At 45.1% G+C, this 22,264-nt stretch overlaps 1 protein-coding gene across 2 annotated transcripts in view; it reads right to left on the bottom strand.

The window, feature by feature from the left end:
* The window catches only part of LOC147894111 (uncharacterized), a 31,971-nt gene extending 10,304 nt beyond the window's left edge, over positions 1-21,667 (bottom strand). For both annotated transcript variants that reach the window (XM_087385387.1, XM_087385388.1), the window contains exon 1: positions 20,987-21,667. In XM_087385387.1, coding sequence (XP_087241513.1) covers positions 20,987-21,625 — 639 coding nt within the window. In that variant the 5' untranslated portion in view covers positions 21,626-21,667. The remainder of the gene's footprint in view (positions 1-20,986) is intronic.
* Between the last annotated feature and the right edge of the window lie 597 nt (positions 21,668-22,264).

The following is a 22,264-nucleotide window of genomic DNA, read 5'->3' as shown; positions in this document are numbered from 1 at the left end:
TTACCAATCTATCACTCACTACGTCATAATTACATCCATCGTCTAGGAGAACCACTATTCTCTGTCCATTCACGAATCCATATACCTTAAAAAGATCATGAGGCCCAAAGGTATTGGCTGAATGGACAGCACTCACTATTGGCTCAATAGTCATGGTAGATTTCGAGGGTGACAAGGTAGAAGCCTCACCCTCCTGCTTGGATGCCTTGGCTTTCCCTTTTATTGAATTCGTCTTGGCAATCTTAGCCAAGAGAACCGGACACTTATGCCATACATGCCCTGGCTTATGTTTCTTACACCCAAAACATTTTCCTTCCTTAATCAACTTCCTCTTCTCTTCATCCGTCATAGAAGGAAATGGCACCCATCCAGGACGCGATTGGCTGTTCACATTCCTTACAAGAGCTTTACCCTTCCCTTTATTATTCTTAAACCGGTTTGGTTTCCTAAAAGTGGGTATATTGTTGGTCTTAGATGATGACCCACCCTCCTTATTGAAGGGTTTACCATTATAGGGGGTACTTGATGGGTGGATCACCCCCTTAAAATCTTGTTCCGATCTGACTTTCCATTGGGGTGAACGGGGGGGTCCCTTTTCCTCACGATTTAAGGATTTTAAGGATACATTCACACGGGCCGGGAGGGGGGGTCACCCCGTTAGGACATCCCGTTCACCGTTCAAGACAAAAAATTTTCAGAGAAATCCCTTGTTTCAAAACCTCAGGAATTCGGGGTTGGTCGGGAAGGAGATGTTTGCCTCAAGAATTTAGGGTTTGCAGCCCGGAAAGTTTGTTGCACTGCCTGCTGGACATGCGTGCCATCGAGGTTCCGTCGTTAGATTTCGTTGTCACGCGTTGCCTGCCTACGCCTTCTCATGCGACTTCCGTGCCTTCTCTTGCCATCCCTCTCTTTCGTCGTCCACGACTATCACAAGCCGTGCCTTCCCTAGACTAGTGCTTCCGCAACGATTCTGCACGTTGCTCTCGCCCTCTTCTCGTCCCGCTCATGGACCATCGTCGCTTTGATACCAAATGTGAAAAACCAGACTTTTCAAGAATGCAAATGTGTACAATGCATGCAGAATTTGAATGCCAATTGGCCCTCCAATGGGGAAGAGCCCCCTCGTGAGAGTACTTGTTTCTATTTCGACCTACATGCAAGGTGGGAGAGAGATGGCGGATGAATGCAATGTGGTAGAGAGAATGCTACGTGAGATTCACAATGATACCCTTTCATTAATGTCCCTTGAGATCACTCAAGTTCCATCTTCCCATTTACACCTATCCTTATCCTATGACCCATGCACCTATCCTTCAATGCACTTTAATGCACCCTTTCCCTTTCCTATTGCCCCTAGGACCTAGACACGTGTATACACATCTTTATTACTAATCATTGGCCAATGTTACATAGTTTTGGCGGTACTATTTACACCGCTTGATCGATCATAAATACAAACATATAACCGCACCATCAAATTGGTGCCTAACAATAATAAGGTTCTAATGACTATTAATTAACTAAATAATCATTTCTCTTGTCATGGCAGACTACGTACCAACAGGTTGAGAGGAGGATCGACCTCTTCCATTGCTGTGGATTGCCATTTAAACCCAAACCAATCCCAAGCATGCTAGCTAGTGTGGTGAAAGGAGCATTTACCGAATGCATACTAGCAAGTTGGCCCAAAATATCCGTGTGGAGCTGAGAATGCACCGGGCTGTTGGAGTGATCCCCATGCTGAGGCATAAGCTTCTTGCCCTTGTTTGATAAAGCATGTGCGACAACTTGGCCGAGCTGCTGGCATTGCTACTAAGATATCTGCTTACTAATTTGGTGCCCCAACCATAGAATGTATCGTGGAGCTTGGAGGTTAATCCCTCAAGAAACTGTGCCTGCGCATCCCGAGATGCAGGAGAAAGGGGCTGAGTAGTAGAAACTTCTATGCCACTAGTGGGTACTCCTAATGTGGTAGGCACATGCTCATGCTAAAGCAACCTAATCACTATCATGTAGTGACTCGCAAGGGTTACACTTGGGTGCCATCATGATTGTCACGGGAGATAGAAATCCTAAGTGTCACTCGCATCCTGCAAGAAAAATCCCAAGCTCACAGACAGGCTGCCCCCCACAAGCGAGTACGAATGTAGGCAAAGAAAACAAAGCCGACACTGAGAAATAGGCAGCAAAACCTTGCTGTAATGAGCATCTAATACAGTGTAGAACCACTAAAAATGTCAATAGAGAAGCTCGCGAGAAAGGTCAATGAAGAGGCTTTGAAACAGAGCTTGAATGAACCAAGACGGGCCTATGGAAGGCCTTGAAAAGAGGCTGGAAAAAGGCTCTCTTTTTCCTCTTTTGTTTTTTTTGCTTGGGGGGAGGGGGGTTTCCTAGGTCACCTAGGACAGCACTAACCTAAGACCTTAGTTAGTCTAACCTAACCCAATCATTTAACCATAGTTAGCTTCACCATACTTAACCCCAAACTAACTATATCTAGCTGACTGAACCAAACCAAACGTAATCTTACTTCACTGAATCTAAACTAACTAAACCTAACCTAGACCTACTAACCTTACCAACTAACTCCGGTTAATGTAACCTAGGAAACAATCCTAAGGTTTGTATAGGCGCAGGTGGCAAAGATCCGCACATTTTACTACGTTGAATTTCTTTGTCTTTTGTGGCTCTTTTGTGTGGTGTTGCTAGCTTGCTTTAGTTGGGTAGTCTTGCGTAGAAGCAGTTGCTGTGTAGAAGTCTTAGCTTTGTGTCCTTCAATCTCGACAATCGGACAACGGCTGAACGAATAGACAATAAAAAGTCCAATGATTGTTAGAAACATGGTGTGAGGGAGAGAGGGAGATAGGCTAGGGAATGAAGAAGTGATACTCAAATGAAGACATAATGAAGGCTTTCATTCATTCATCAAGTATATCAAGACAAGTGAAGTACAAGCCTTATATAGGCTACTCACTCACACACTAGCACGTAGTGCATATGGGATAAGTCTCACGATGACACGTGGCACTCACACAAGACTCACTCACAGACTAGTACTAGATCACCTAGTACTACACAATAACACATCACATCACCACACTCTTTGGCTATGATATCTCCAACAACGATGGCATGGCGCAATTGAGTCAAAGTAAGGGAATGTGAAGACAAAGGTGTCAAGTTCAAAGCTCTGATACAATGTAGAAAAGGAGTAGGAGGCAAATTAGAGAAAGTGGCTAGAAGAGCGAAAGGGAGAGAGAATGAGGGGGGAGAAGGAAGGAGAATAGGTAGGAGAGAAAGAGAGAGAGAGAGAGAGAGAAATAAAGATGTATCAACGTCCACGGGAGGCCTCGCGGGCCTATGGGACAAAGTACACAGAAAAGCGAACTCATACAAGCCTCAATGGGCTGCAGCAAAGGGTGCGCTAGGGCCCTTGTTGAATACTAATCTATGCTAACAAAAATCATAATCTATGCTCTGAGACAGAGTGTGTGTGTATATGTAGGCTATAAGTAGGAGGAAGGAGGAGGGAGAGTAGATAGGATTAGATATCACATCAAAAAAGTGTACAATGAGTGGTGGATGGGGACTTACATAGTCCCTCCAGATTTCCCACTAACTCTAGCTAAAGGGCCACTAACACTAACTCAAGTGCCACTAAAGTAGCCCTTTTCCCCTTCATTACATTTGGCCAAAAGAAATCTCGTTTCACAAGATCATACATTTTCTCAACACCTGAATGTATTGCACATGGGTTATCATGGCACTGTCGAATGACCCTCTGTCTGAGATCATTTTGACTAGGTACAACTACCTTGTCATTATGTTTTAGCATACTACTATGGTATATCTTGCACAAGTTTGGCCTTTTCTAGGTTGCAGGCCATCTATTTCCCCAGGGTCAATCACGTTAGTCTTAGGCCAAAGAATCAAGATAAACTCATCAACTTTCTAAGTTCATCTAATCTCGGTCATTAGTACACTCTCTCATACCGTGAAACTCATATTATGGATAATGCATGACAACTCTGTTGGAAAGGTTACCTCCCCATCTGTAAGCCCCCAAATGAGGAGAGCGTGGGGGAGGGAAGTCTAGGGCAGAATGTGCCCAAAGAGAGATTACCTGGCTATGTGGATCTGGGACAGATCTGGAGCATTCATGGTTGGTGGGGTGTCCCAGGTAAAAGGCGTGATGACGTCAGCAATTATACGAAACTGTACTGCACTGGAGAACAGCTTGGCAGAGGGCAGAACCAACAGGATTGCAAGGGACTGACCCGGGGGGGGGGGGGGGGGGGCATTTGGCCAGGCAGGCTTATATAGGGCTGGGCCCTTGCCTAGATTGGAGGGCCAAAGGCCCTAGAAGTGTGGGGCCAAAAGCTCCAGGTTGTGAGCCCTTATAGGGCTGGACCAGCCACAAATTGGTCGGCCAGTCTAGTCGCGGGTTGAAACAGACCCTAAGAGCATGGTGCCTGGAAGACTCCAAGTTGTTCACTCATTATGAGGGGGACAACTGGAAGATCGTGACGGCTGGATTGCTCGAGTTCAAAGGTGGGAACGTGACTGAAGGAGGTGGTGCCAGGAGGTGCTACCAAAGATGGACTTGTGTACCAGGATGGTGTGCGGAAGCGGAACCAGACCTAGTGGAGTAGGAGCCACTGGATGAAAAGCCACGAAAAGATTTTGACATCGAAAGATTCCAGAGGACTACGACTAGGGAGTTACTCGAGCATCTTCATCGACGTGTTGGCATTGGGCCTGGATGTGTCGGTGAGAGGGGGTGTTGGAAAGGTCACCACCCCATCTGTGAGCCCCCAAATGAGGAGAGCATGGGGGAGGGAGACCTAGGGCAGGATGTGCCCAAAGAGAGATTACCTGGATGTGTGGATCTGGGACAGATTTGGAGCATTCATGGTTGGCGGGGTGTCCCAAGTAAAAGGTAAAATGACGTCAACAATTGTACGGAACTGTACGGCGCTGGAGAAGAGCCTGGCGGAGGGCAGAACCAGCAGGACTGCAAGGGACTGACCCTGGGGGGGGGCATATTTATAGCCCACACAGGTTGGCCAGGAGGGCTTATATAGGGCTGGGCCCTTGCCTAGATTGGAGGGCCAAAGGCCCTAGAAGCGTGGGGCCAAACGCCCCGGATTGTGAGCCCTTATAGGGCTGGACCAGCCACAGACTGGTCGGCCAGCTTGCTGCAGGCTGGTCGGTATTTTTGCCAGCCCTTGGGGCCCTATAAAAGGAGGTCCTTGTGGCCTCATTTATCATCACTTGGAGCAGCAGTTCACGGAGCAAAAGGAGCAGCAGATCAGCCACTTGTAGGCCTCTTTGAAGGAGACAAGAGAGCTGTAGAGCTGCAGACCTAGCTCAGAGTGCTGCCCACCTAGGCTGGTGCAAAGACAGCAAGGTGGAAGGGATCTGGACGGAAAGTCTACAGAAGCTCGAGGTGGAGCACGCGGGCTCGAGTCTAGAGATAGCCAGCAGATAGGAGAAGGACCTCGTGGTTAGATTAGAGGACCACACCATTGATGGGACTCTGGATCTATCTATTTTGTATTGTGTCCATAGTTTTGGACGGAAATATATTATTTTGGCGGTTTCTCTATCTGGCTGGTTCATTGTCTATTGATGAGTCTGCACATCTATTTTATGCACATAAGTTAAGAAGTTTGTGATTCCACACCCCACACGCACACTGTGTGAGCTCCTTGGCATTACCATAAGTCTTCCGCTGTGCGTACCCTCTGTTGGGTAATTTCTAACAAACTCTTCAGCAACCTTTTCTCCTTCCCTCTTCAGTACTGAATCTTCATGTTAAACTCATGTATGAGCTCTGCTCACCTAGCTTTGCGGCCACGCAAGTCAGGGTGTTTACAAAAGTACTTCACAATATCGTGATCCACATCCACGTAAAACTCTAAACCATACAAGTAATGCCTCCATCCCTTTAAAGCATGAGTAACAGCATACAACTCTTGTTCATGAGTTGGCCATTTACTCTCAGAGGAAGAAAGATTCTTGCTTTCAAAGGCTGCTGGCCTTTCCTCTTGGAGAAGAACTGCCCCTACCACGATGCAACTTGCATCGAAAAACAGTTTCTGGAGATTACAATTTTTAACGTCGAGCTAAGGCTATTACCTTCTTTATGGCATTTAAACTCTCTTGTTGATTCTGTCCCCACATAATTGTACTTTATCTAAGGTCATCCTCAGTCGAAGGCGATACTATCACAGAATATCCTTTGATATGCCTTCAATAAAACTAGACAAATCCTAAGACTGATTGCAATGCAGTCACATTTTGAGTTGGCCACAATAATATCACAGCCACCTTCTTCAGGTCCATTTCCAGCCCATCAATAGTAACAATGAACCCTGGATACTCAAGTTTAACCATGCACAGCACCATTTTCTTGTTAGAAATAACCACAATAGAGGGTATACGCAGCAGAAGATAGATATGTGTAGCCCACAAACTCACACAGAGGTGTCATAGGAGGAATCCAAAACTTCTTTCCTTAGCGTGCTCAACATAAGCCAGTAAATAGATAGTGCACATAAGAAAGTTATAGAAACAACAGTAGATATATTTCCGTCCGATGGACACAATACAAAACAAGTCCAGAGTCCCACCAAAGCATGGTCCTCTATCCTAAGCAAAATATGCTGTCCTACTCCGTGCCACTCCTAGATCGCTCAGCCTTCATGCTCCCACAGAGCTTCAGTTGGCCTTTGTCACCATGCCTACAAACACACCTCCAAGCCATCCCTCCCGGACAGCCATGTGTGAAGCATTGCTTGCTTGGTCCTTGCACCTTGCTGCCCTAGAAGACAGCCAAGGATGAAATCCTTCTCTAAGCTATGTCTGCAAGCAATCAGCTCTCTTTAGGTCCTCCTGGATGTAGGCCCAAACCCTGCTGATCTGCTGCTCCAAAAGGCTGCTGCAATGGACGAGATGAGCCCCAAGAGATCCTTTCTTATAGGGGCTTTTCCCCCTAACCACAATTAGTTCACTAACTACGGTTAGTGAAGGATAAGGTTTTGTCACTTAGACAAAACCTATCACTCTATTCAGTTGTAATACACTCATCTATTTGCAACTATCGTTTTCAGCTCTCTCTCTCTCCTGTTCCTGCTCTCACACTTTGCTCTCTCCCTATTCTCACATTTGGTATCAGAGCAGTGTTCCTTCCCGGACGTGCTCCCAGCTCCTTGCCCAAGCTCCTCCTGCATCGTTGCCGTACAACCCCAGCTCGTGCAGCTTCCATACCATTTTCGCATCAGTCTGTACAGCCATTCTAGGCTGTTCCGTACGTCCGTACCAGGCTGCCCGTACAGATCGTCGTCAGCCGTACAGCCCGTCGCCAAACTGTACGGTTCGCCGTACAGTTTCGTACGCCCGTACTAGCTTGTCGACAGTGCCGTCCGTACATTTGTCCGTACGACTGCAGCGCCTATTCCGTACATTCCACACACAGGCGCACACTCTGCCGGTACATTCCGTACAATTCGTCATCACCAGACCGTACAACCCCCGTACCGTTCGTACAATCCGTGCAGTTCATCGTCGCCAAACCGTACAGCCCCCATACCGTCCGTACAAACTGCCAGTCAACTCGCCGTACATATCCATACAGGTGTACGGATTTCGACCGTACAGGCTGCGCTGTACGTTTCCGTACAGCTGCATTGAACCGAACTGACAGTTCCATACTGTTAGTCCGTACAGTTTAAAGGTCACTTTGTAGGTGGGTTTGAAATGTTGCATTTTTGCAGGATGTTCTCTGCAAGAGGATATTGGAAAGGTTTTTGTCAGGCTCTTGTACATACAACCATTGTTTGGCTGTATTTTTCGAAGCACATTTGGAGCTTTGGCAGACAAATTGCAAATTTGGGGCTTTCAATTAATTTGCCCTCTTTTGGATGCAAATTCCTTGAAGAAATTTAAGGCTTTTGCAGATAGAGAGCAATTTGTGCAACATTTGGGGCTTTCATACCATTTGCCCCTTTCAAGTTGCAATTTCAAGCCACAAATTGGGGCTTTTGTGTTGGGAGAGCAATTTTACAAGTTTCAATTCACACTGCCTTTCTGTGAGTGTTTTGAAGCACTTTTGGCAAGTTTTGGGAGAGATTGGATGCTCTGACAGATTTCTGACAGAGACATTACAAAGATTTGAGTTGCATTTTTAGCCAGTGTTTGGCTGTGTTTTTTGGGATTTGTGCACTCCATTCCCAACAAGGGAATTCAGATTTGCATTTGCTGTATTTTCTTTCTCAGACATGGCCCAGCAAAATCAGAATGATTTCGGTTTCAGTGGTCTCTCACAAGAGGATAAGCTGGATGGTACCAACTACTCCCTCTGGAGTTTTATGGTACGCAATATTCTGATTTCCCGTAATTTATGGGACTATGTAAATGGGGATGAGTTCCGGCCAGCAAATGTGGCACCTAATACCCCTCCCCAACAATGAGGAGGCAGAGGTCGTGCACAAGGTACAGCTGCAGCACAAGTTATTGGTGCAGTTATACCTACCACTTCAGAGCAGAAGAGATGGGATTCACGTGATGCTTTAGCTTTGTCGTGTATTTCTCTTTCAATGAAAAGATTCATCATTCCGCATATCCGAACGTGTAAGACCTCAAAGGCAGCATGGGATATTTTGGAGAGCATGTATGCAGCTCGGAATGATGCCAGGGTGTCTTTTTTGAAAAGAGAATTGTCTCATACACATATGGAAGAGGGTGACTCCATGTCAGTGCACCTCACAAAGCTGCAAGATTTACGAGAGCAGTTGCTGAATATTGATGAGATCATTCCTAATTCAGAGATGATTACCACTACTCTGAATTCTCTTCCTGAGTCTTATCTCAGCTTTCATATCTCGCTGAATTTGTCGTTGAGGAGGGGTGCAAATCCTCTCAATTTTCACGAGTTGATAGGACTTCTGCTGCAGGAAGAGCAGGCCAGAAAAAACATGGCTTCACGAGCAGGTGAACATGCCATGCTTTCAAGATTCAAGCCTAAAGTAAAGGGACAGTCAAAGACTTCAGCAAATCAGCCTTCCAGTGGTTCAGGACAGCCTTCTCAAAAGGCTAAGGGTGATGCAGGTAAGCCCAAGAAGAAGGGAATATGTCATTACTGCAAAAAGCCAAGCCACTACATTGGAGAATGCAAGAAAAGGCTTGCAAAAGAAAAGAAAAACAGCTCCGGTATGGCTGTTTCAGATTCAACTCCTCATGCATCTGACAATGAGCAAGCTACAGCCAACTTTGTGGAGCACGACTATGCCTTCTTGTCTTGCATTTCAGAGTCTCAGTTGGCTGCTCCGGATAGTACAGCCACTTGTAATCATGACTCTTATGCTTTTCTGACATGCAGTTATGATTCTTCCAAGGATGCATCAGCTTTCAGTGTCAATGAGACACAAAATACATGGTATTTTGACAGCGGTGCCTCAAAGCATATCACTTCTAGGAAGTGTCTTTTCACATCTCTGCATCCACCACCCGTTGGTAAAAAGGTCACATGTGCCAACAACTCCTCCTATTCAATTTGTGGTACAGGAGAAGTTGAACTTACAGCCATTGATGGCTCAATATTCAAAATTTCTGATGTCTTGTATGTGCTTGGTATCACAAAAAATCTACTTTCAGTGTCCACTCTTAACAGAGCTGGATTTCAGGTCATTTTTTAAGATGACAAGTGTGCAGTCCATGACAGAGAGCATGACTATGCCTTGAGATTGTCTGCACTTTGTTACGTGGTCTTTTTCAGCTCGACATGTATGAGAAAAGACCAGCACATGCTCTTGCAGTGTCCACTCCTACTGCTGCTATGCAGAATGCGGAGTTATGGCATGCCAGATATGGACACATGCATTATGGTAGCTTGGTGACGCTTCAAAAACATGCCATGGTTGATGCATTGCCTCCTCTTGAAACACCTCCTCCACATGCCTGTGAAGGGTGCATTCTTGGTAAAATGCACAGATCTCCTTTTAAGAAGGATGAATCAGTAAAAGCTGTTCGAAAATTACAGCTTATCCATAGTGATGTCTGTGGTCCCATGAGGACTCCATCATTGGGTGGTCATCTTTACTTTGTCACTTTTATAGATGACTACTCCAACTACACTTGGGTTTATGGGCTGAAACGCAAATCAGAAGTGTTTATGGTTTTCAAACACTTTGCAGCCATGGTTGAGAATGAATCCAAACTCAAGATACAGACATTACCCACAGATAGAGGAGGGGAGTATTTGTCTGCAGATTTTGATGCTTTTTTGAAAAGCAAGGGCATTGTACATCAGCTTACAGTGAGGCTAACTCCTCAGCAAAATGGCAAAGCTAAGAGGAAAAATCGTACTCTTATGAAGATGGATAGATGTATGCTACAAAGCAAAAAATTGCCTCACAAATTTTGGCTTGAAGGTCTCATGTGTGCCAATTATGTTTTGAATCGGACACCCACAAAAGCTTTGAAGACCAAGACTCCCTATGAAGTTTGGCAAGGGAGAAAGCCTTCTGTGGATCATTTCCGTGTCTTTGGATGCCTTGCATATGCTCATGTGCCCTTGAGTTTCGGCATAAGTTGTCTGATAAGGCAATCAAATGCATTTTTGTTGGGTACAGTGCAGAAAACAAGGGCTACCGTCTCTACAATCCTGTCACACGCAAGATTATTGTCAGTAGAGATGTTATATTCAGCTCACACTCAAGCTGAATTTGATTTGCCTTCTTCTTGCGATGATGTCTTTGAGGGGTTACTACCCATTGCCTTGGGTTCCCCTGCTGATATATCTGATGCAAATCAGAATTTTCAGATACCTCCACATGCTCCGATTCAGCCACAGGATGTCTTACCACCTCCACAAGCCGTGGAAGAGGTTAATCAGCAAGAAATTGCAGATATACATGCAGCAAAAACAGTCCCAAATTGGCTGTTACAAACTCTCAGGGAGAGTAAAATTGATGCTCCATTACTTGGCAGAATTCGGAGTGCAGTAAGGCATGGGGGAGGTGCTCTTTCAATTGAATCAGCTTATGCAAGTACTCTTCTTGATGAGGAGGAACCTGAGACATTTGAAGAGGCACAGGATAATGTGCATTGGATGAATGCCATGCACGATGAGTTGCAGTCCATTCAGAAAAATCAGACATGGGAAGTTGTCGATTTGCCACCAGGTAAACATGCCATGGGTACACGGTGGGTTTTCAAAGTTAAAAGAAAGCCAGATGGCACCATTGATAGGTACAAGGCAAGGCTGGTCGCAAAAGGGTATGCTCAGAAAAAGGAAATAGACTATGAGGAGACTTTTGCTCCTACATCCAAAATGACAACCATCTGGTCAGTTATCGCCATGGCTGCAAATTTTCAATGGAATGTTCATCAGTTGGACATAAAAACAGCCTTCCTTGATGGAGACTTGTTGGAAGAGGTTTATGTCAAACAACCTCCACGCCTTGAAATTTCAAGAAATGCACTTCAGGTATGCAAGCTGAATAAAGCTTTGTATGGGCTAAAACAAGCCCCACGTGCATGGTATGCAAAAATTCATGCCTTTCTGACCAGCAAGGGGCTGCACAATAGTCCAATTGAGAGCACCCTCTACATCAAGAAGGATGGGGGGGATATTTTAGTCATCATTCTTTATGTAGATGACTTACTGCTCACAAGGTCAAATGAAGATAATATTGCAGATTTTAAAGCTGACTTGCAGACCACTTTTGACATGTCAGATTTGGGGCTGCTACACTTTTATTTGGGGATCCAGTTCACTCAAGAGAAAAGTGGCATCGGTATGTCTCAATCCAAGTATGTGCAAAAACTCTTGGACAGATTCAACATGCAGGATTGTAAGCCCATAGCTACTCCCATGGAGCCGGGGCTGAAGCTTACAATGCATGAAGCTTGTGAATCATTTAATGTCACACTCTACAATCAGGCTGTTGGATGCCTCATTTATCTCTACAATACACGACCTGATATTCAGTTTGCAGTTTCTCAGGTGAGCAGATATATGCACAGCCCAAAGACTATGCATTGGCAGGCTGTAAAACGCATCTTCCGTTATTTGCAAGGTACCAAGTCTTTTGGCTTGATGTTTCCCAAGGGGGGTGACTTGCAGATGCATGCCTACAATGACTCAGATTGGGCTGGAGACTATGACACTAGGCAGTCCACAAGTGGCAATTGTTTCTTTTTGGGCAAAGCTTGTATTTCTTGGTTGAGCAAAAAACAATCTACAATGGCTACCTCTTCATGTGAAGCTGAGTACAAGGCAGCTTTCACAGCGACAATTGAATGTGTTTGGCTGCGTCGTTTATTTGCTAATCTTCATCTTTTATTGGAGGGTCCTTCTCCAATTCTCACTGATAGTCAGAGTGCTATTGCAGTGGCAAAGAATCCTGTGTTTCATGCTCGCACGAAGCACATTGAGGTTCACTATCACTACGTCAGAGAGAAGTTGCATGCAGGAGAGATCAATATGATCTATGTGTCAACACATGACAATGTTGCAGACATTTTCACCAAAGCACTTCCATGTGAAAAGTTTGAGGCATTTCGCAGTGCCCTGAACTTATCTCCTTTTGGTGATTGATAATTTCCTTGTACATGACATTGACACTGCAGGGGGGTGTTAGAAGTATTGTTATAATTTAGCAGTGACCAATAATTTAGCAGTGACCAATGTAATGTAATAAGTAGGTTAGGGGCACTTTTCCCTCACTTAGAGGTTTTTCCCCCTAACCACAGTTAGTTCACTAACTACGGTTAGTGAAGGATAAGGTTTTGTCACTTAGACAAAACCTATCACTCTATTCAGTTGTAATACACTCATCTATTTGCAACTATCGTTTTCAGCTCTCTCTCTCTCCTGTTCCTGCTCTCACACTTTGCTCTCTCCCTATTCTCACAGGGGGCTCTAAATGAACCGACCCAGCCAACCACATCCCCAATCTGTAAAACCGACTGAGTCGTCTGTGTATTCAGCCCCCTTTGCAGCCCTACCTGGCCACGTGGCAGGCAGCCACTGACCCAGGCACATCTGCCTTGTTCCAGGGCTTCTTCCAAGCATTTACCTGGCCAAATGCCTCTGTAAATTCTTTTATGGAGAACTGTCCTGGAGGAACAGGACAGCTCTTCTTAGCGTACAGGTCATCCTTCTCAGTAGCACTGGAACTCCGAAACAATAAACCTGAACAGTAATTGTTCCACTCGTGATGGTCTCACTCGTGATAGCAGGGATTTCGAAGGTCACATCATTGCCCCTCTACCACTAGATCAGGTTTAACCTTCACATCAGTTACAGTCACCTTATGATTAAATTGCAGAGCTTCCAAGAACTATAGGAGCTTCGCCACCGAAACAAAAGGGCCCAATGCAAAAAGCAGCATCGCAAGCCATCGCACAAATTTCTAATCCTTCTGGTATATATTTCGTCAACTGTGGCTCAAATTGCTGCATTTCTGATCTTCTCATCTTGAATGATTCTTTTGCTTCAATCAAAGATCCTTCTTCATACACAGCTTGGGGAAACGATTGTCTGATTTCTCAGCTTGTAGCATGGGCTGATTGTGAGGTCCAGTTCTAATTGTGCATCTTGCACAACTGTCCATCACTTGCCTTCTGATGACCAGGCAACGCAAATGCTACCCAACCGTACTTGATCTGCCTCAACGTACTACCATCCCAGTGTAACCAAAAAACGCGTTTCGGGGCACCGAAACACCCCGAAACGTTTCGGCGAAACTCCCAAAACGCACTATCTAGGAAAAACGCCCTGCTATAAAACAGCCGTACGCGCGAATTCTGACGGGCTTTTTCTGCTTGCATCGTTTGAGCCGCCAATTTGCTGCTCCTGCTCCTGCTCCATGTCTTGCTTGCATATCACTCCCTACACTCTCTACTCTACCCTCCCTTGCTAAACCCTCTATTTGCCCTTCCTGTTCCCTCTACCATAGCTGGTATACTCTCTTTAGCCTCTCCATCACTCTACCCGCTCCAGCCTCTCTATTTCTCTCTATCCTCTCCAACACTGTATTTGAGAGCTCTTTTGAGAGAGAGAGAGAGAATCTGGAGGTATATTTATACTATATATATAATTTATGAAAAAAATGCATTTTCTACCACGTTTCTAGGCGAAACGCCTGTCAGAATCCAGAAACGTTTCTTATGACACTATACCATCCACAAGCATTAATTTCCTAAGCTCTACTTCCACTATCAGCTTTCAACCGATGTCGCTCTAGTTAGACTGACCCACACCTAACGCTCAAATACGAACTGAAAAAATCAAAAATGAAATCTCTACACAAACAAAGCAAAGATTCACGGGCGATTACAAATTCTCTCCTCCCAGCCAACGTTTGTAGAGCTACCATCCAGTTCGACTTTCTATTCAATTCATGTAGTTACTTCTATAAACCCCCAGTTCCCTAGATGAGTCTAGATTGCCACATGTCCAATTTCTAAAGCCTTCCTTAGGTGCCCACTTTACCCCTCCTTGGGATATCTTTAAATCACTTGTCCCCTAGGCACAATTCACAAGTTGGCAAACCTAGGCTTTTGGCCTATACACTCACCTAGTCATGTAATCGCCCTTAACCACAACCTTGACATTAAACTTCTTGACCATAAACATAAAGCATAATCCAGTGTGCATAGAACGTCGGTGGTGCTCCTAAGAAGCAATTGTGAAGAGAATGCGAACTTATCTTGTATTGGTGGTCTCCTCAAATACTAGCTTCCATCGTCTTCTTCTCAAGTCTAGCCTTCATCATGGCAGAGTTTGCCTTGGAGCTTTATAGAAGTTGGTACAAATGCCCAGATATAGATGGATGCTTATGTGTTTGTGGGTGTGGATGTGCGAAGGAGTGAGAGCATCCGTTTATATAATGCTCTATAACATCATGTGAGGCTTTCATTGTGATTGAGGGTACTTGAAAGCTTTCACACTTACTCAGTATAAAGACCTCCATTAAATGTATGCTCATGTTTGTGTGGGTGTGTGGATTTTGCATGAGTGTATGTTATGCATGATCCGCATTGCCTTTCAGTACTAGTGTTGATGAGGATGCTATTGGGTCAATTGTTTCAAACTAGTGGGTTACTATTGTGAGGAAATCGCATTGCTTATTTTACTTTTGCATTGACGAGTTTGGTTATGTATGTTCTTGTATTCAATTACACATACGTTAATGGTTTTGACTATATGAGGTTAGTATACTTTTTTTCTCATAGCAGTTTACAAATATGGTCAGGCATTGTTTGAGATAGCATGACCTCGAAAGGATCAGTCGGCATTAACTTCTAAGTGGCCGACATTTGTATTGTATTTGGATTGCGCTTTATGTTTATGGTCAAGAAGTTTAATGTCAAGGTTGTCGTTGAGGGCAATTACACGACTAGGTGAGTGTACATGCCAAAAGCCCAAGTGCGCCAACTTATGAATTGTTCCTAGGGGCAAGTGATTTAAAGATATCCCAAGGAGGGGTAAAGTGGGCACCTAAGGAAGGCTTTAGAAATTGGACATGTGGCAATCTAGACTCATCTAGGGAACTGGGGGTTTATAGAAGTTAGTACATGAATTGAATGGAAAGTCGACCTGGATGGTAGCTCTACAGACGTTGGCTGGAAAGAGAGAGAATTTGTATTCGCCCATGAATCTTTGCTTTGTTTGTGTAGAGATTTCGTTTTTTGTTTTTTTTAGTTGGTATCAGGTCTGGGTCAGTCTGACTAGAGTGACATTGGTTGAAAGCTCACCATGGAAGTAAAACTTAGGAAATTATGGCTTGTGGATGGTACAGTGTCACAAGAAACGTTTCTAGGTTCTGACAGGCATTTCGCCTAGAAGCGTGGTGGAAAATGCATTTTTTTCATAAATAAAATATATAGTATAAATATTTACCTTAAGATTCTCTCTCTCTCTCTCTGTCTCTCTCTCTCTCTCAAGAGCTCTCAAATACACTATTGGAGAGGATAGAGAGAAATAGAGATGCTAGAGAGGGTAGAGCGATGGAGAGGCTGAAGAGAGTATACCAGCTATGGTAGACGGAATAGGAAGGGCAACTAGAGGGTTTAGCAAGGGAGGGTAGAGTAGAGAGTGTAGGGCGTGATATGCAAGCAAGACATGGAGCAGGAGCAGCAAATCGGCGGCCCAAACGATGAAAGCAGAAAAGCCCGTCGAAATTCGCAAGTATGGCTGTTTTACAACAGGGTGTTTCTCCCAAGACAGCACGTTTCGAGAGTTTCGCCAAAATGTTTCGAGGCATTTCGGTACCCAAAAACACGTTTTTTGGTTACACTAGGATGGTTACGTTGATGCAGATCAGTTACAATTGGGTAGCATTTCGTCACAAGGCAAGTGATGGACAGTTGTGCAAGATGCACAATTAGAACTGGACCTCACAATCAGTGCGTGCTACAAGCTGAGAATTCAGACAATTGTTTCCCCAAGCTGTGTATGAAGAATGATCTCTGATTGAAGCAAAAGAATCGTTCAAGATGGGAAGGAAGATCGGAAATGCAGCAATTTGAGCCACAGTTGACGAAATATATACAAGGATTAGAAATTTGTGCGATGGCTTGCGATGCTGCTTTTTGCATTGGGCCCTTTTGTTCCAGTGGCGAAGCTCCTATTGTTGGAAAGGTCACCTCCCCATCTGTAAGCCCCCAAATGAGGAGAGCATGGGGGAGGGAGACCTAGGGCAAGGTATGCCCAAAGAGAGGGCGACAGAAGGTACAAACAGGCCCTACACATGGCGACACATTGCGGATGACTTCAGCAAGGGTACAGCCACTATACATATCAGTACGGGCTGCTGCAGGGCAGTGTACGGAAGGTGTGCAGGGTGCGCCAGGGTCCGGACAAGGGCTGAACAGAGTTGAATCAGTAGCAGCATGGAGTTGCACTGTTGCAGCAGGCATTGGGCAGGTCTATGGCCTGCAAACAGGGCTCGCAGGTAGCAGGGTAAGCAGTCCAAAGGGGAAAAAAGGGCTAGCCAGACCAGCCAGTCGGCCCAATTAGGGCTGGCTGGTCGGTTGGTTCTGGAGGGCCTTGTGCCCTATATAAGGAGGGCCTTTGTGCCCTCATATCTCATTCTCTGGAGCAGCAGATTTACAGCAGACAGGGCATCCTTGGGCCTGTTCCCAGGAGGTGAAGGAGACCTAAAGAAGGCTGCAGACTGAGCTAGTAAGTGCTGCCTACCTAGGCTGATCTACAGGCAGTAAGGTAGAGAGAACCATTCTGGACAGAAAGTCTACAGACGCTCGAGGTGGAGCACGCGGGCTCGAGTCTAGACATAGCCAACAGATAGGAGAAGTGTCTTGTGGTACGATCAGAGGACCACACCATTGGTGGGACTTTGGATCTATCTCTTTTGTATTGTGTCCATAGCTTTGGACGGAAATATATTATTTTGGTGGTTTCTCTATCTGGCTGGTTCATTGTCTATTGATGAGTCAGCACATCTATTTTATGCACATAAGTTAAAAAGTTTGTGATTCCACTCCCCACACCACACTGTGTCAGCTCCTGGGCTATCTTCCGTTGTGCGTACCCTCTGTTGGGTCATTTCTAACATGGTATCTCAGCCCAAGTAGGAGGCTCACACGTGTGGGAGCCTGAAGGCAGGGACCTTGCTGAAGGACGACCCTGATTTAGACACTCTTCGGAATCGAATTCCACGACTAGAGGATTGTGCCCTTGCGAGAAGGAGGGTGACTCAGGTTCAGTCAAGTGCGTTCAAAGTTCTGGTCTACTGAAAATTGAGATTGGTTGACTTTGTTGTGCGATATAAACAGCAGAGATGTCGACCTCTACAGCCTCTTTAGCCCCTGCTCTCTCTTCCTCCTCCCCCAGTTTTCTCTCATTCACTATCCCTAACTTTGGAGAGTCTAGGAAACTGGACGGGACCAAGTACCCAATCTGGAGTCATTTAGTGGCTCCGAAGTTGTGGAAGCTGACGACAGGAGTGGAGGCGAAGCCGGAGGACATAGTGGATAGGCAAGGGGAGATATTCATGGCAGTAGACTGAGAGGAGCTCGAAGCTTGGGAAGATAGAGATGCCCATGCCCTAGCGTTAATAATAGGGACTACGGCGGACTCTGTTCTTCCACATATCTAGATGGCCGAGACGTCAGTAGAGGCATGGGTCACTCTGAAGGATCTATATGAGACCGACAACACCTCCCGGATTTTGCTTCCTCAACATCAACTCTACAATCTTGATATGGAAGAAGGAGATACGGTACATAGCCACTTGGCGAAGGTCAAGGTGGTGAGGGATCAGCTCGCAGCAGTTGGTCAGAACATAGACTCATGCCATTTGGCCTTGATGGTACTGAGGCGACTACCTCAAAGTTTCAAGAGCTTTGTTACGACCGTGACAGCAGGACAGAGGACCAAACCTCTGATGTTTGAGTTGGGTCCATTACTGCTATAGGAGGAAGCTCGGGAGAAGCTCTACAACGAGGACAAAGACGACAAGGCGATGCTGGATAAAGACCTCCATTAAATATATGCTCATGTTTTTGTGGGTGTGTGAATTTTGCATGAGCGTATGTTATGCATGATCTGCATTGCCTTTGAGCACTAATGTTGATGAGGATGCTATTGGGTTGATTGTTTCAAACTAGTGGGTGACTATTGTGAGGAAATCGCATTTGCTTATTTTGATTTTGCATTGACAAGTTTGGTTATGTATGTTCTTGTATTCAACTACATATAACGTTAATGGTTTTGACTATATGAAGTTAGTATACTTTTTTTCTCGTAGCAGTTTGCAAATACGGTCGGGCATTGTTTGAGATAGCATGACCTCGGAAGGATCAGTCGGCATTAACTTCTAAGTGGCCAACATTTGTATTGTATTTTAGACTTTAAAGAGGGTCGGATCACCAAGAGCTATAGAATTTGTAAGGAGAGGATTGCCAAAGCACAAGAGGCTTCCCAGATCCAAGTCAACAAGCACCACAAAAATGTGGAGTACAAGGAAGATCAGTGGAACTATCTCAAGACCATCAAGAAGAGACTCAAACAGATTGGGAAGAAGCATCCAAAGCTCTCACATCAGATTTAGGTTAAGTCCCTATCATATACGTCATCAATGGTTAAAAACTAGTGTTCCATGTGTCATGGCTCAAGCCACAAGTGGGACCTGCTTTGACAGCCATTCCAGAGGTGAGCGCAGTCCCAATGAGGCAGCAATGGTTGTGCAAGTCCACAGGTTCAAGATGATACTAGCTAGTAACTCCCAGTGCTTGTATGCAGTCAAGTTCAAGAATTGGGGCTCCGACAAGGCACCTTGGGTAGAGGAGGATTTTTTCTCTGATTATCCACTCCTCCATTCAGCTCACAAGGAGGCATTCTTTCTTCACTAGTGTATTTCAGCTTCGGCAGAAGGTGATGTCATGGGCATGTTCCTGCCCTGACTGAATGATTTCCAGACCAACGGTAGCCAGTACAGGTCCCAGCAGCAGATCAGGCCACGTACAGCAGCAACACGCACCGTACTACCACATGATAGTCAGCCAGGTCATTTACAGCAGTGGCCCACATGGCAATTGGCCACATCAGCAACAGGTCAGCAGATCAGTTGGTCTATGTCGACCAGTTCTCGTCGAGGGATCTACTGGCCTATAAAAGGCAGCCATTCCTCCGTTCTACCATCATCAGCTTTCGGCTTAAGTAGCTCTTCAGGCAAAATCAGCAAGCAGCCCTTTGCAGCACACCATAGGAGTGGGAGAGAAGGAGCAGTCAGCCTCTCTCCACTCCGTCCTCACGAGAGGACTTCAGCATTCATCTACAGTTGTATTCAGTTCAACTTTTTAGTATCTATACAGAAATACGCAATGCCAGGAAGCCAGTTGCAACCTGTATTGCATTCTTGCACCCACATACACATGTATGCAAGCACTTGTGTGTTCATATTCTCCTTTTTGTTTTGTGTGAGAAGAATTTAGTCTACTTGTCTGTTACGCAGATAGAGAAGCCAAGCTGAGCAAGAAGAGGGAAGACCAGCGATGAAAAAAGGTTATCGATGCAATAAAAGGCTTTGACCCATTGGCACATTATTTCAGTTATACTGCATGTCACTTTACGTTATGGTCTTCTCCTAATCCCACAAAATCCCTTTCGCTAAAGATGAAAATTTATGGTCTTCTACCCCCAAGTTTTAGGCTAGACTTGCGTACCTTCAGCCCACACATTGTGGAAATAATAGAGGTCCTATTTTCTGCTAATCTAGCACAGATCTAAGTCTTTCTATTGCATGTACTTGTGTAACTTTGGAGAGGGTTTAAAGTTCCCATCAACGTTCTGCTGCGAGCTAGCACACGTTTGTCTGGCTTTTCTCTGACCATGGAGTCTACCATAAGAGGTTGCTTGATGGACGATGAGCTCCTCCCAAAATCCATCTTGAAATTGTAAAGAAGAAAATCCTAGCTTCATTTTCATCAAAGTCTAATATAAAGTAGAAAGCACTGGAGAAGTCCATTTGGAAGAATGGAAAGAAGTTCGTCTTTGACGACATAAACATGACTATTCCCTTGCATCCCTTACTCGCAGGGATTACTCCGCATTAAACAAAGTTGAATTGCTGAATAGTGTGCTACCACCCTGGCTTGTCAAAGCTCGATTACGTTAACAAAGGCAACCTGGCCATTCATGATAGGGCACCCTAAGCCCGACCTTTGGTGGGATAGGACGTGGACTCTAACGTATCTCTAGACTCAAGGTGATGAAAAGTCTAGGTATAAATTTGATCGACGTAAGCATCCTCGAAAAGCATCCATTTCCCTTCACGTTCGTAAACAGTAAGGATTTAAGCAAAATGCAAGGCAGAAGAACCATCGACTGGGTTTTTAACTATTTTTAGAAATGGTTATAATTCGCCATAGACCCATGCTCGTGAATTGAATGTAGTGTCCAAGGAGAGTACGTATGAGGTTAAAGAGAGCATTAAAAGCATGACGCGCGCACCTGGGTAACGACGCCTGTGGGAAGGTGCGTTAGGCGGACTCCACTATCGGTCTTGTTTCGATGCTGGCCACCAGGGCCGGACGCTCGGAATGTATCCATGCGGCACTGCGCAAACAGAGAACTTTCGGATAGTGACAGGTAGTCGGGTTGCTGAGCCTCCTGAGAACGAGCTTGTCTAGCTGCTTCTTCGGCAAGCCGTGCCTCGTAAATCTGTTCCTCCTTGCGAAACCAGTCTTCGTCCTGGGCCTGTCTGCTGTACCACTCTTGGTCTACAACCTGCGCATCCTGGGCGAGATAGAGATCCTCCTCAGAGCGGTACCACTGGTGGTCAGAGACGTCAGGAGGGGGAGGAAAAATATCTTTCTCGTTGATGTACCATTCTGGGTCATCTTGGATAGAAGAAAAAGAGGAGGAGGGAGAGGAAGAGGAAGAGGAAGAGGAAGAGGAGGAGGAAGAAGAGGAAGCTCTGATGCAGAGAGGCACGAGAGGTCTAAAGGAAGGAAGGAATGGAGAGGCAATGGCTACAGAAATTGTGCGAGGAGGGATGCAGGAAGAAGAAGAAGAAGCAGCAGCTAAGGGTGGATGCAGGGCAGCCATGGAAGCTGTTGCTAAGCTAGCTTGCTTCCATTGCCTCCTCATGGCCTCCTCCCCTCCTCTATCATCTATGCAATCATTCAATTCACTCCTATGCAATCATTCAATTCACTCTTCAACAAATTCTCTCTCCAATCCATCATTCCCTCTGAGTAACTGGACCCGTTTACGACCATCTAGAGACCTGCTCCTTTGGGTCTCAAAGTTGCAGTTATAAAATGTGTGTGTGTGCGTTTACACTCTCAAAGAATTGGAAATAGAAATATGTATATAAGCTCCATGGTATTCATATATGAAACTATAGGTACCTAAGAATTTCAATTTTCTATAGTGCTCCGAAAGAATTTTTAAAAACTCTTTTTGCATCCTAAATCCTTTATACTCTTCTTTTCTTGGGACATGGAACTCTAGGTTCAAAATAAGAAATTATGTAACATAGAAGAAAACTAAGAACATGCCCTAAAACTATTGAATGGTTTTCAATCTATGCAACAAAGTAATGATGATTTAATTAGTGTGAGAATATCCCCTTGCATATCCATGTGGTATGGAGGCTACCGGATTTCTTGCAAGTTGTGAATATCATCGCCTCACGATCGATGCTTTGCTAGAGGTGTGTGGATTTGAGTCTCAGTACTTGTGGCAACTTTGAGTTCACCTTCAATTCGATTTAGTGAGCATCCG

The sequence above is a fragment of the Dipteris shenzhenensis genome, chromosome 14 (assembly GCF_047967505.1).
Source record: "Dipteris shenzhenensis isolate YYH24624 ecotype China chromosome 14, Dip_SZ_1.0, whole genome shotgun sequence".
NCBI classification, from domain to species: domain Eukaryota; kingdom Viridiplantae; phylum Streptophyta; class Polypodiopsida; order Gleicheniales; family Dipteridaceae; genus Dipteris; species Dipteris shenzhenensis.
This window is presented reverse-complemented; position numbering and strand designations above follow the sequence as displayed.